Genomic DNA, 16256 nt, shown 5'->3' on the forward strand with positions numbered 1-16256 from the left:
TTTTGTGTAAAAATGTTTTCAGTACTGGTACTTTTTGCTTGAATGAATATTTATTGGGCATACTGCTGAATCAGATTTGGGGAATTCTGTTGTAAAATCATAAGCTGAAATTGTGGTGCAACAAAACCAGCTCAAAATTGTCCAGCTTTCCTGAATTTGCAGCAAATTACACCTACTTAAACAACAGACTGAAGTAAGATGGAAATGAGTATTTGAGATATATGTTTGTGGTTCCAGATAGTCATTGTCTTTCAGCTTATTACAATGATTTTCTACACACAAAAACCACTTTATTTTCTTTAGTTAAGAAAGATTTTCTTTGGCAAATCTTTCTTCTCCATCATTTAATTCCTTAACGTCAAAGTCCTTCAGAAGTTTCTCAGAATGATTTACTTTTGTAAAACGAATTGAATACATTGGAAATCCACTTAATCTAGAGGCACAAACCCTTCAGAGAAATATAGTAAAACTCTATGCATTTGCACTGAGAAGAATCTTCTGCTTCAAAAAGATGGATTTAGTATTTCTATCAGTCTGATAAGTGTTTAACCTACCTCATATCTTCTATTCTAGTGCCTCAGAGGTACGAATTGTTATCCTGTGTTTAGAGTACTTGCAAATTTTAAAAAAATATACTCAGCCATCCAGACACAAACCTTTTGGGAAGGGTACAGCAGCCATCAGCCGTCAGCCTGACTTGGGTTTCATAGCTATCCAGTGGGCAAACCACTTGCTGAACAGGAGGGCATTCCACTGTGCTGCAATCCACACTGAACACTAAAGAGGAAGGGGAGAAGAAAGTTCCTTTTACTCATGCTTTAGAAGTTTTTGACAAATTAATTCACCGTAAGCAATAAGTTATGCATCAGTCTTCAAATTCAAGTCAGAAAAAGCATCTACTGAGTGCATGTTTGGTAGGCGACATTACAAAAAGACTTCCATTCTCTTTAAGACTCAGGAAGAAACCAAACTATATTACTTAATTTAAAAAAGTTATGAAATTTATACAGGCAACCTTAAGCAATAATTAAACTAATGAATAATATTAGTTACTAGAAATATACTAGGTTACGGAGAATGTATTCCCCCCCCAGTTTTTAAAAGAATTGATAATAATATTCTTTCATTTTTTCCTGATTCAAATCTGTTTAAAGAGTAAAATACTCTTAAATACTCTATAACCTGGGTTATAGAAAATGAGAGAGAAGGAGAGAGAGAATATACTGTGGATTTGTCTGCACATGTACACTACATTTTTACCGATTATTCTATTATGTCATGTTGTTTAGGTGTTTTTATATGATGAAACAGAAATGCAGACTACCAAATCTATCTGCATTGACAAGTTGAAGAATTCCACAGAACTAGTAAGACTGACTGAAGATTTTTAGAAAGAAAGAAATTAAAAAAAAAGTCAGGCTGAATATATATTTAATCATGAGTCATGCTCAGGAAAGTTGTAACATAGCTTTATCCTATTTATTCTTAAATCTCCCATGTTAAAGCAAACAATACTAGCTTGGGCAACAACTATTTGATAGTCCTTATCATAATTATACTAAGAAAGTACAGAATAAAACATGCTTTTGTTTTTAAAGAAATAAGCTACCTACAGACTGAGTAAGCAGGATGAGCTGAATGTTATCAGACTGAGTATGATACAGTAAGATATTACTGATTAAACTTCATTTCAGTATTGATGTTATTACTACTGCTTAATGCAGTGATACAGCAGCTTGGTAATGCCATGCCAAGCTTTTTTGCAAGAGATGATTTTGCAAAAGCTGATTAATTAAGTGCCATTTTCTGAGTTGTAGTCCAACATTTTTCAGGTTTGATTCTCAGAGGTACATAGCAGTGATAATTTAATTGATCTCAACAAGACATCAGTCTCAGAATTACCCCTACTTCACATGTTTTGGTAAGAATCTAAATGAAAGCACAAATCCAATTAAACCAGTTTTTAGCTCATCAAGATTAGGGACAGCAGCCTTGTTCTCAAGACCATTAATTTTCAAAGCATGTGAGTACCTGTGCAAGTGGTATTCACAATCTGCCTCTTTCAAGTTATTTGGGAAACAGAGCTCTGCTAAATCAGGGCAACCTGACAAGTTCAAGGAAGTTCTCTCCGGTAAACACAAAACTGAATTCAACTCCATTTTGTGGAGCAATACAGGAATTTACTAAATTTAACGGTAAAGATTCTTGTTAATAATCTGCACAACTATAGCTATCAAATTAACTTTTCTCTCTCTTTGTAAACCTGCAAAGGTACTTATTTTCTTTTATGATAGGAATACCTAACTTTAGAATGTTTCACTTGAAAGTTCAGTTTCTTGAATCTCAACTAGCAACCTTTCAAATTCTCTGAATACAAGGTTCCTAATGCCTCCGCCCCAGTTTGGAAAAAATATAGCCAATGAGTTATATCAATGTTCTGCCACTACAGAGCAATTTCTGTGTCCATCTTTCCATATTCCAATAATGTCAATGGAAAAAAAAAACAACAACAAAAGAAACCACAACACTAGAAAACTCTCTGGTAATGCCTCCAAGTCTCAATAAAGGTGCTGTTTCTTACTAAATATTTTACATTTTTCCCAGTGGTTATAGTGTGCTAGCGCATGGCTCATTGACACTGAAATATAGCACAAACCATCCTTTACTAAAAGAAGTACAAATATAAGAGAAATTACAAAACAGACAAAGCGCCCCCCAAGATCAAAATATGCAAATAGAAAATGCTCATGCAGTGAAGCAGCTGTAATCACTCGGTGATTTTTCTCTGTCTGGTTTGACTTACCCTACCCTGCAACTACATTTATTGCATCATCAGAATATAAAGAAATGTCCTGCTGGCTCAAAACATTACTCTATCTAACCAGGAGTTTATCTCCAGCAGTGGCAAAGAGAGATGCTAGTTAGCGGCATGTGAGTTTTGCCACTATTTATGGTATTCCTTCCTATTCCAACAGCCTCCAAAATCATTGAATTTGGGATGTTTTAAAGTATATACCTACTCAAACATTACATTCATGTACCTGTTGTACATTACCTTGTCTATTTTTAAAACGTCTGAAGATGGTTGCTCTAGCATCTCCTGCATCAGCAAGACCTGCTCTACTTGCAAGTATTTTATCTTACACTAAACTCTTGCTAGTACCAGAGTGCCCTGTAATTCTTGTAAGGATTAGTAGGATTTGGTGAACAAAGAGCCTACACTGAGTTTATCCACCATCCTAAGAATTTTATAATCCGCACTCATACCTCATCTCAGCATTCTCTCCAGACTGAGATCTCTACTATTACATTATTAAGTTAATCACAGAATGACTGAAGTTGGAAGTGACCACCAAAGGTCATCTGGTTCAACCAGCCTGCTCTAACAGGCTAACATAGAGCAGGCTGCCCAGGACCATTTCTTTATATTGATGAGGTCTCCCCTGAGCCTTCTGTTCTCCAGGCTAAACAGTCCCAGCTCTGTCAGCCTTTCCTCATTGGAATTTCTTATCTCTGAAGACGTACTTGATCAACTTTTGTTTATGAATCTTAAAGAACTGTCTCATGCACTGAATTTGTAACTCTTAATTACTCTTTTTTTTTTTCCTATGAGAATGTAGCAGAAACACTAACACGGCTGCAGACCATGCCCCAGCTGTAGTAGTATGCAGCCTCTTCTGTAGACTACAAAACCTAGGATCTTCAACCATGAAACCACTAATACTTACGAGAAAATAACTTTACAGTAGAATATATTAACACAAACACATCAAGTTTCACCTTTCAGTATTGTACTGGCTTTTTAAAGAACAGCATATGCAGTTCAGGGACAAGATCCAAATAGCTGCCTATGCATCTAAAGGCCCAGGATCAAGGCAGTATTTGCAACTATGATACAGCGCATTGGCTCAGTACAGGAAAGACGTGTGTTCATGTCGTGCCCTCCCCCCTCCCCCGCCCCGAAATCAAAACTTCATGTGTTTGAATGAGACATTCAGAAAGTAAGTTTCTACAGCAGCTAAGAAGCATCACAGTTCAAGATGCATTTCAGCTGGTTACTCATTCATAATAGAATGCAAACTGACTATATTTGGAAATATTAATTTCACTTTTTCCTTCAGGATAAGGAGAAAAAACAGTAAAGTCCCCACCTCCTTCCTCTCCTCCACACTTTTCCTTAGAAAACAAACAAACAAAAAACCAGGATCTTGAAATACGTTCAAATATATTTAATGATTTAATTTGTTTTATTCTCTCTATGACAGTCATCCTTTTTACACTCCTTCACATTTTAAAACATACTAAACACAACAGAAAAGATAACATTTCCAGACTTTCAATGCAGTTGTATCACTGTCCAAATCACTTCATTAACTTTCCTATCACATATGCCTCCCAATATGGACACACTGATTTTGCTTATTTTTGTTACATAGTTTTGGCAGTTTTCTCCCTTACTATCATTGTCAACTAACTAGCCATTTCTCCAGCTTCATCTGAAAAAATATCTGAGATTTTTTACATTTATTTTCTTGAGTCCTTTCCCAATCTCATCTCCTAAGTCCTCACAACATCAACTTCTAACAAAGTATCCAAAAAAAACCAAACACCAATACATGCACTATTTCTGTAATCAACAAAGAATAATACAGTTATATAACTGTACTTCTCTCAACTATATATAAAAACTTGATATTGTTGATCCTTGTCCTTAGCACAAGAATATGAAAATTCCAGACCCAACATTCAATGCTGAAGCAGTACTAGGGTGGAGCACAAGTTACTTCCCTGTGCATTGTCTAATACTACTTACTAAATTTGACTGCTGAGCTCAGACTTTCCATCAGGCCTTGACTGCATGGACTGCCCAACTCCCAATATACAAAAAAATGTTATCAATAAAGGAATGAGAAATATCTGTTGGAAAACTGCCAGAGTAAATTGTTTGCCTTTCTTTATTCAGAAGTGGCAGTTATAATTGCTATCCCAGCTTCAGCAAGATACACTTTAGATTAGATTTTGACTCTTTAAAGAAAAAATCTTGATTAAAAATAAAAATTACTCAATAATGTTGTAGCTTTCTTAGCATGTAAGATGCATAGTGCCGCAACCTTTTTGCAGGTTATTTTTATTCTTACTGTTAACATGTTATGCAAATCTATTTAAGACCATGCTGGGCAGAAGAAAAAAAAAAAAAAGGAAAAAAGAAAGAATGCTTTTTAAGAACCATAGTACCCAACTTAAAACTGAATTCCATGCTCATTCAGTGAATTCATTACTCATGAAAGACTAGTTATACACATCTTGTAGGAGGAAAGTAGGTTGCTCATGGCACCAGACCAGTGTCAGTACTGAGCTTAGGAAGAGAATCAAAAGTAAAAAAACTTGCACTCAGTAGGTACTACAACTGTCTCGAGAGATTTGGAGAAACACTGGGTCAGAACATTTAAGTCAAGTTAATCTAGAGGTTAAAAGACAGGTATTACTAAGCTACTACTTAATTTTAACTGTATACTAATGCCTTTGATCATTGTATTATTCCTAATGAAAAAGAGGTGGAAAAGTAGGTGGATTTGAAAATGAAAGATTTCATTTTTATACTAGTATTTAGTGTTAAAGCAACCACTTCTTATTTTCCTTTCAGTAACTTAATCACCAATCATAGTATTTTAACATGCAGTTCTCAGCAGAAGAGTCCAAACAAATGCCACCGTGAACTGGAAAGCAGTGACATATTATTTAAGGAGCAGTGACATCTTATGTAAGGAACTGAAACAAACAATTCATGCTTTAATTCAACAAACCCTTTATAATGGCTTAAAACAGTACTGCTATAATAGGAAGCAGTCCTCCCAGCCTCCGGCAATCTGTTTCCACCAGAACCCCTTTGCAAGACCTGTAAGGAGGCTTGTTATGGAGATACACATGTGAAGGAAGAGTGCCCTGGTAGTACCACTTACGAATAAGATTTACAGTAAAGTACAGAGAAGAGTTTTCTCTGTCCTGCATGTAAACTCCATAGATATGTTGACACTATTCAGCAGGATGGGTGACATCAGTCCCATATGAAACTGCTGCAAACACTTACCTACCTACGAGGCCTTACGCCGTCCATTGCCCCATTCATCTTCAGCAACGTGGTATTAAAACCAGAGGAAAATTAAACAGAGCACTGTTCATTCAATTCCTCTCTATTTTTTCCCCTACAGTTCTTCAGGATACCAAGTTAATCTCTAAAGGTTCAACGTTTATTATAAGGCTTACTATGCACTCTATAAATATTCCTGCCACGTGAGGAGCATTATTTGACTCACATTAAAAACGATAACATTGAACACGACAGAACAGTTTAGATACCATGAAACTTGTCATTTTATTCTGACTTTCAAATTTAAAAATAAAATATCTGAACTTTTCACAAGGAAACATTACAAAAAATATTTCAATATTTGTTCAGGCTATCATTTTCTTCATATACTCGGTAGAAATTATGTTGTCTGTACACGTGCATTTTACTCTCTTTGAAAACAAGGTTCCTCTGAAAACTGAACAAAAGGTTCAGATTTGGCATTAAAAGGAAAAGCAAAAAGCATTCTGTGATAAGGAATTTATAGTCTACTAACGTTTGTCAATATTAACCTTTATTAACCTACTCCTTTCCCTGTCTTTCAGTCTTGTGTTGACTTGTTTTTCCTTTATGATCTTCCCACTACCTCAAACAACCAATGGAATAAACATCTAGATCAGTTTTTTTGTTGTTGCTGTTTTTTTAAAAAGCAACTAGGACAGTTGCTGAAGTCTAACTTGACAGAAATCAGGCTATGTAGTGACTAATAATTCCATCTGTAACAGTACTCTTTTTTTTTTTTTTTTTTTCTTAAAACCAAGGCACTACGAACAAGTAGGGGCCCCACTAATGCAGGTCGTAGGTTAGCAATTATATCTTTCATCACTCATCTTCACCCAGACACACAACAGTACTCAAATGCACTCCTCAGCCTCTTACCCACACTCCAGTTCCAACTGTCATCAGTCCTCCTGGGTTCCTTCCCTGTCCCCCCAGCCTCAGTCTTGCATACACCCAAAGCTACGGCCCTTCTCTTTCACTCTTCTTGAGCCTTCAAGGATTGCTGTCTTCTCTAGCCTCCTACCATACACCACATAAATCACTCATCTCTGGGACACGAAGAAAGTGTTCTTCTTTGGTAGCCAAGCCTCAAACTCTCTGCTCTCCCTTAACCCCTCCATTTCCAACCCCCATTGCAAAACTCTATAATTCCCTTAAATTCTATTAGTTTCCTTCTCCAATCTCTTTGATGCCTCTGCTCCTCTACCCTCCTAACCATAAAATTTTTTCTACAATAATAATAAAAAAGTACTTCAGAAAACCAATATATAGTCTCATAAACCCACTAAATTGAATAAATCATCACATACTCAATCCAAAGATTATAGGCATCTTTATAGCAGGCATGCTATAAAGATCTTGGGGTCACATTTCACAAACTCAGAAGAGTCAACTCTTAGCATTTTGTATGAAATACCAAAAATAATTATTCTACAATATTTAGAATTGATAAAGACTCACACAAAATAATGCCTTGCTTTTGGATACCACATTTTAAAGAAGTGTGGATAAACTTAGGAAAACTTAGAGGAACAACAGTTAAGTCCAAAGAAACTATGCCACAGGAAAAGTTTACTTCTTATTCCAGTTGAAATACAACTGAGGTTGATAAGATATTCCAGAGCAGACTTTATTATGAAGACTTGTTTGCCACATACTCAAGACAGAAAATGAAGAAGTTCCCTTGAATTTTCACACAGGTAGATTTGCACTGAATTTTAGGAAAAATACAAAGAATCAGAGAAGAGAAAAGAGAAGAACTAGAAGGGACAAAGACTGTACAACCTTCTTCTGTGGAGGACTTAAGAAAACATTTAACAAGCATAGGAAAGGCATAACTTACACTAAAGCCTGTTTGCAGATCAGATTTTAGATTATACTGTTTTATACACCTGCTTTCATCCCCCTACTTTTATTATTCATCTTTACCGAAGTCTGGATCAAGAAGCAGACCTAATTTATATCTTCCACTTCACCAAGAATAAGTCACAAGAAAGGGTTATTTACGTTCCCATGAAATGGAAAATGGGTAAATACTGAAAATGCTGTAAAGTGTTTCACTATGCTTCTCCACAGTTGTTTCACTCTCCAATTTTTAAGGGTCATCACTTTGTAATCTAGAGAAATCTTAAGACTTAAATTTTAATATTTATGCACAATATATTCCCACTGTGAAAAAAATTGTATACTTTAATCTTAACAAAGCATGTCACTTTCACTAGTGATGTGTTTTGAAATACAGCACTCTCTAAAGATTAATTTTCCCTTGTTGCTCAGTTTAAATACTGTCTGAAGAAAAAGAGAAAGTAAAAATTATAATATTTATCTTTTTTCTTTTTAAATGGGCATTGCTCACAAATATAATTTGAATTTTGAAGGTCATTGAGAAGAACTTAGATGCTTCATTAGATGCAATTACACTAGTTGTGCATGTTAGATAGAAAAAAAAATCATGTCCACTTTTACCTGGTTTGCATTCATAGAGATCACAGCATTCTCCTGGCTTTCCTGATGCCTTAGAAACCAATATATTCAAATAGCCAGGCTGGCAAACCTTCCTCAAGCAGCCTGCAGGGTTACACACACAACGGCTTGGGAGAGGACAGCATTCCCCGGGAGGAGCATAACCTTCAATCAAGATGGAATCTTCTGGACAGCGAGGAGAAAACTGGACCTCACAGCGGGCCTTGGAGCAATCAGGTTTCTCTTCTGAAAGGGAGAGAAAAATCAGCATGCCATATATGTCAGTAAAATGCTGTTCTGAAGCTGTAAAGGTGAGCTCAGATAAAGATCCCTTTATTCTTCCTCCCCCAGGTCAATAAATAGAAAAATTCTGCTTCTGAACTGATTAACAAAATTAATGGAATATGCTTCAGAACATCTTGGTATTTGCAAGATGGCAAGTATGTTATGAAGTATCATACAAAAAAAAAAAAAAAAAAAAAGTCGAATTTGTGCTATCTCCATGACTGCTGAACTAACTCCTTAAAAAACAGCAGTAAAACTACGCATTTCACCATGACATTAGGAACCAACTTGTCACATCATGCACAGCCCTGATGTTCACGCCTACACCTTCAGTTTCCTAAGGTTTTCCATAATGAGCAACTGGTGCTAGCTGATTGATTTATTAAACTCATTGACCTAAACTAAGATTTCACATACTCAAACAGGTGTTTAAAAGTTTAACAGCTAACATAATTGGAGAGCTCATACATTAGCAGATTTTCCCTGTACATGGTCCTGGTGCCCATATTCAAAGTGCTCCTAGGGCATTAGTGGCTTGAATACCAGAAGAGAAAAAAGGTTTGACTAGCAAGGAAGAATGAGGCTCCGGCTGCAGACACATAACAATAAAATAAGGAATATTGAGGAACAATTCAACAAGTTGGTGGAAATAGTGACAGACTGGACAACACTAAGATTGGCAAAGAGAGAAAGAAGACGGAAGGAAGTATTTGGAGAACTGGCGAACAGTCTTCCAAAATTATCCCATTATCAAAAGAAAGAAAAAAAAATCTCAATTCTGGCAGAAAAGTTGTGTTGTGCTCTCCAATTTCCCAAGCTACACTGGGGAAAAAAAATAATAATAATAATAATAAAAACATTCCCACGACTGGTGTACTCTATAATGCACTAGAAAAAAACTTGTTCATATCCAAGAAGACACCACTTTGCTCAACGCAACTGAGTGTTAGAGAACAAGTGGATAAAAAACACTCAGAAAAGCAGTATTTTTAGGTAAAGACAAAATAGTGACTTAGAATTTTAAGTATCTGTATATACTGCAGGCATCCTTTGTGGGCCTAACCAAAAAAAGAACAAACAGCAGAAAATCAAGACCCAAATTTATAACCTGTTTATAACACTCCTTGGTTACTTAGAGGTTTATACACTAGATGGTTCTGCTACAAATGCCACCACTTACCCTTACAAATTAATCAGCTACTTTGTTATCATTAAAGTTAGATGAAGAATATTAAAAATAAACAAAAACAACATTAACTTTATTAATCTGATTATTTAATGTCATTTTCAAAGTTAATCTCTAATGAAAATATCCATGATTGAATAAGACATATCAAAAATGACCATCCATAATAAAAAGTCAGAAATATCTTCTCCAAGAATTTAGTAACTCACTGCTTTGAACATTTTTTTTTTAAACTGAAATTAGTGGACATTGCAATTAAAAAATAAAAAGCAAAACAGTAAATGTAAAATTCTGCTTCCAAATATACACTAACTGTCAATAACAGTAATATTTTTTTGAAGGATCATTTTATACTAATTTTAGTATATCCTTTGGGCTTCAGTTGGTGATGAAGAATCAAAACAGTATTTCTTATGTACACAGCTGATTTTCTAACTGTGCTTTACATTCATATAAACTTTGATAGACACAAAACCTAGACATGTAAGTGCTTACAAGAATGTTAATCTAGGTCTTAGCATTAATTCTTGCAAAAGCAAATCATGAATATAAACATTTGTCTCACTTTTAGTTGAGGCATGATTATGCATTTTTTCATGTACAAGTGTTCTAGATTTCTTGCAAGTAATACGCATTAATTCTTAAATGTGATAGTAGATATTGCCATAGCTCATTGAGTTCCTACTATTTAATGGGACTCACATCATTTTAAGAGGAAATGGCTTAAACAACCACCAAATACATGTTTGTGTTTTAATACCATGCTACTAAAAGATACTTTGAAATCAACTTAAGATTGTTTTTTAACCCAGCGTCTTTTGTTCTTCATCATCCCAAAAATAAACAAAAAACCCTCCTTACTTCTACTCATATTAATCCCACTTTCATACAATATTCTCAACCTACATACAACATAAAACATTACCATTCCAGTATACAAATGAAACTGAGCAATAGGAGCAACAAGTAGATTCACCCAAGTCAAAAGACAATTTTAATCCAGGTTCCTAGCTCCACCCACATCTGAGTCAAGGGCAGGAAGAGCCCATTTCCCCAGACCATGACATGATTCAGTCATTCATGTGAATGTGCTTTTTCCTTTAGCAGAAAGGAGCAAATAGCCAAAACAATATGCGACTGTCAATGTTTAAAATGTTTTCTTGTAGAGTCCCTCCTTCACACTCCTGGAAGCAATCTGATCTAAAACATGAAATCCAGCAGCTCCCAAATCAGTATCACTATATTTTTGCTAAAACTTTATTATCTGTTAGCACCACACTTGTGTAACTGTGTCATGAGCCTACCACACATAGCAATATTAAAAGGTCAGAGTTCCACTTTACTACATTTCAGTAAAAGCTGATGAGGGCTCCTCATTTTGATACGAACTCTGAATGGAAGACATTAACTTTAAGCAATCATTAAAAAAGTTTCAAGGTTTTTCTGCTTGTTATCTTAGTAACTGACAAGCTTGCAAATATACCTATCTTCCCCATTTTCAGGGATAAAGTTTTCTGCAAGGCAGATTTCTAAAATTCATTGTACTTCATTAACTTAATAGCTTACCTTTCCATTACTTCATCTAAAGAGCAATCAAAATAATATTTGGCATTTATTTTGTGAACAAATTCAAAACAGCCATAAATGCCACTGCTTTAACAGGATTCCTGATTTAATTCCATTACGTACAGTTACTTAAGATTCATCAAACCAGAGGAATCACTTATTTAATAATGCTTTCATCTCCTTTATTACCAAAGGCTTCCAGCTCTTACAAAAGGGACACATAAGAAAATATCTGCTAGCACAGAAAAATTTAAAATATAACAGACTTCCTCAAAAGACTGAAAGTGTCATTCCACAGAAAAATACTATGAAATACTTTGCTACATTACCCCTTCCATACACCAACCAGGGACTATTTCAAAGTGGCTTCTCAATAGACCGCAACAAAAACCCGTTGATTCTCTGTCATACACACATGTTGTGAAGCACTGGCCTGTCTCCCAGATGTTGTTTTAAGCCATTTCACAAGCCAGGATTTTCCTGACCAACATCTTTAAAGTTAAACAAGGTATCGGTATTAAGGCTTTATTTTCTTGTTTATCCATCTCCTTATTTATGTTATTTGTGCAATAAATAGAAAGTACACAATTATTATAAATTTTCTCATCCCTCAGTGTGCCCAGAAGCAGAAGAACTTAATTTTTCAACATCAAACTTAAAAAAATCAGATTTTCAAGGAAATAAAATCACATATATAGTCCTTCATATGTGATTTTTGATGAAATAAATTAGCACAGCAAATACATAATATATACATTCCTGAATAAAGAAACGGCGTGACACACAAATTATGTGGCAAGAAGATATATGTGGATCAAATTCACCTAATCCAAAATTCCCTCATAAGAACAATTTCATATAACCACAACTGCACGTAGAAAGAGAATACAACTCTATGTTAAAGCAGATGTCTCATTTTATAATTCAGAGTTTGTAGCCAGACCACTTATAACATTAATTAAAACATATATTCATAAAACATTGTTTGACCTCCACCCTTGAACCAACTGATAGGTATCCTTTAATAACTGACTGAATATGAGCCAGCAGTGTGTTCAGGTGGCCAAGAAGGCCAACAGCATCCTGGCTTGTATCAGAAACAGCGTGTCCAGAAGGACCAGGGAAAAGATTGTTGCTTTGTACTCGGGCTCTGGTGAGGCTGCAGCTGGAATACTGTGTTCAGTTTTGGGCCCCTCACTACAGGAAGGATGTTGAGGTGCTCGAGTGTGGCCAAAGAAGGGCAAAGCTGCTGAAGGGTCTAGAGAAGAAATCTTAGGTGGTAGCTGAGGGAGCTGGGGTTGCTTAGCTTGGATGAGACTTCATCACTTTCTACAGCTACCTCAGAGGAGGCTGTAGCCAGGTGGGGGCGGGTCTCTTCTCCTGAGCAACAAGTAATAGAACAAGAGGAAATTGCCTCAAGTTGCACCAGGGAAGGTTTATGTTGGATATTACAAAACAAACAAACAAACAAACAAAAAAAACTAAATTATTCACTGGAAGGGTTGTGAGGCATTGGAACAGGCTGCCTAAGGAGGTAGTTGAGTCACCATCCCTGGAGGTATTCAAAAGATGAGTAGATGCAGTGCTTTGGGACATGGTCTAGGGCAGAGCTGGCTAGTCCAATCACTAGGTTAGAGATTGGACTGGATGATCTTAGAGGATGATATTAGAGGATGATCTTAAACTTTTCAACATAAGAGGTTCTATGATTCTATAATAAGGTAACCACTTTAGTAAGAGCTCCTAGAACTCACAAATTAATTTAACAGAGTAAAGGGCTGTATACACTTCTACTGTTTGCTTTTCACAGAATCAGTCAATAGAAAAAGCATATACAGCTTAACCACATTTCAGTCTCTCCTTTAAAATAGAGTTGGAAAGGAGGAGAAGCATTAAAAAGGAGAACAATTAGTTACTTGTCAAGGATGTGTACATCAAACTTCTCAGAATTTATGTCTGAACAGATAATGCACAACCCAGTTTTAAAAAAATAAAATATTAGTTGCCTGCAAATGTTGCTTTCATGCTCAACCAAGCAGCATTTCAAATGACTACACAAAGAAGAGACACTATCAGTTGGTTGGCTGATGAGCCCTCTCTGTGGGACACATTTTCTTTATAGTCTTTCATCAAACACCACTGAAGCTACAAGCATTCTGTAGTGCTCAAATCTCACCAGGCTGAGCCAACAAAGAATCTCTGCAGAGATAAAGGAAGACTCCGGATAAATCAAACTTGAAGTTATACAAACTATTTATTCAGAGACGGTCAATCTTTCCAAGAAATTTGGAAAGGTAACATTTCTGGAAAAATAACATTAAAAAAAATAAAGAACACAGTCAGAAAACCTGACGTTAAAGAATAAGAACGATAAGAAACCTGTCCTTGGAAACAAAAATTCACTCAAAAAGATAACCTTAAAGACCATTTAATAATAACAATAAAAAAATTACCAATGACAGTGCTATTTTTTTGGTAAAAATTAATTCATATTTCAAGACAACTCTTTTTTTTTTTTTTTTTTTTTTTGTGTGGGTCTGAAGGTTTAGGCTTACTTCCTGTTACTTTGTATTACCCTGCAAAAAGATCCTACCATTACTACGTATAGCACAGAGGACAACCTAGAAATAAAAAGAGTAACCAAACCACCTAAGTTACAACATTCTGTGTGCTTTAAAATGAAAATTGAGAGGGATAATACATTAAAAAAAAATAGAATTTCTCAAAAAACATTTTTCATTTTAATCTGATTTTCATTTCAAAAACATAGGAAAGTTGTAGCACTTCACAAGTCAAAGCATAGTAACATTCAGGCTGACCTTTCATTGCAGCCACAGCATATTTGTTGTAAAGTACCTGAAGGGGAAGGGGAGCAACCTTCAAAGAACAGAATGAAAAGAAGAAATCAAGATGTGGGTTTTTGTTTGTTTGTTTTTTAATTAATTCTAGAAAGAGTCAGTCATAAAACAAGAGCTGTAGAGTTGGAAGCTCTACAGCCAAAATTTCTACACCCAAATTTCACAAAGTTTCTCTATATCAAAAGAACCTATATATTCTGTTTCCCATGAACTTACGAACTTATTATGGGGAAGTCAATGTACAATGGCAAGTTACTGGAGCCTTTATTTTACAATCAGCACTTTCTTAGACAGAAGGTAGCTTCTTTACCTTCCTGAAAGGTTTATACAATACAGGGCATTCAAACCGGCCACTAGTTAGCAGTATTTTTATTAATACTGCCACTAAATATAGGAAATCTAGATCTCAGGAATTTTGTTTGTTTTGTTAAGTACAGCAGTTGTTACAACTACCACGAAACACATAGTACATACACCCCCCGCTCCCAAACACATCTTGTCCAACTCCAAAGTGTGGAAATCAAAATGGTTTCTGAAGGAGAATTAAAAACATAGCTTTTACCTCTGTATCAAATTATTTTCCTTCATTACATTTGCATGCTCTGCTTTGACACATAGAGAAAGTATATGCCAAGTTGACTTAAAGAGAAAAGCAGAGCAGTGAAAACATTGGTTAGCACAATGAAAGGATCTTATGGTATTACATCGTGTGGGAGAAATGGAGAAGAAAAGCCACCACGGGGCAGGAGGCTGCTCTCCTTATTCTTCAGGTGAAGTGAAACAGATCTGTGCTTTTCTGGAAACCTTTTCAGGGAGTGATTATCATATTGTCAAAAATTCATGTGACCACAGATGCCTTTCCTCAGTCACCATAGAAACAAGGGCAGAGTGTTTTCATAGAAGGAAAAGGTTGAAAGAGAACTGTAGGAGACACAGGTCCTAATGCTTCCATAGAGATACTTAACTGAGCAGCTGCTCTCTAAAAAAACACGTTTTTAATATGTACATGTATGTGCATACATACATACTGATAAATATACACAGAGAGATTAAAACTTACTTTTTCCGTTCATCCCTAGGATGCACATAGAATAAGAACAGTTTTGGAATAGTTAACTTCATATCTGACAGTTTGATTTTTCAGAGAAGTTCAGACTAGAACATGGTTCATTAAGATGAACACCTTGTATGAGTAAGCAAAGTGATGCAATAACATCGGTATATGTGCTTTGAAGACGCATGTTGTGCAGCTTTGCTTTTTTGTTTAGTTATAAACTGTTTTTGGGAAATCTAGGCTAAAATACAGCCAATTTTACAGTATAGTCTTACAGCCGCCATTGAAACTCATGACAAACAATAGGCATACTGCACTGTTACACAGTGTCAGGAAGGAAATATTAAAAGGATTAGAGATAAACAAGAAAAATGATTACCCAGCTGAAGCGGTCAGACAGACAGGGATCGATATCGGAATGCAAAATACCCCAAAGGATTTTCAAGAATCAAAAGGACAGTTATAGTAGATTAAAAAATGAGATTACCTTACACATACAATATGCACAGTCCTGTATACGGATGAACTGCTACAAATAAAAAAAGGAACAAGTGCCTGACCTTTTACCTAATACTGAACTTTATTTAAAATCCATTCTGTTTTGTAAATGAGTTTTATTCACTTTGCAGCATTCTGGCACCCTGGATTTTACATACCACATGATTGAACAATCTGTCTGGCCCATATTATACCCTAATCTCATGATTTAACAGCAAC

At 35.6% G+C, this 16256-nt stretch overlaps 1 protein-coding gene across 1 annotated transcript in view; it reads right to left on the minus strand.

Moving 5' to 3' along the window:
- CRIM1 (cysteine rich transmembrane BMP regulator 1) overlaps positions 1 to 16256 on the minus strand; it is a 180443-nt gene that overhangs the window by 84910 nt on the left and 79277 nt on the right. Inside the window, exons 3-4 of the mRNA XM_035320216.1 lie at positions 8594 to 8836; positions 657 to 777 (exon numbers count right to left, since the gene is read on the minus strand). Of these exons, the coding sequence (XP_035176107.1) occupies positions 657 to 777; positions 8594 to 8836 (364 nt within the window). The remainder of the gene's footprint in view (positions 1 to 656; positions 778 to 8593; positions 8837 to 16256) is intronic.

The sequence above is a fragment of the Oxyura jamaicensis genome, chromosome 3 (genome assembly GCF_011077185.1).
Source record: "Oxyura jamaicensis isolate SHBP4307 breed ruddy duck chromosome 3, BPBGC_Ojam_1.0, whole genome shotgun sequence".
Classification (NCBI taxonomy): domain Eukaryota; kingdom Metazoa; phylum Chordata; class Aves; order Anseriformes; family Anatidae; genus Oxyura; species Oxyura jamaicensis.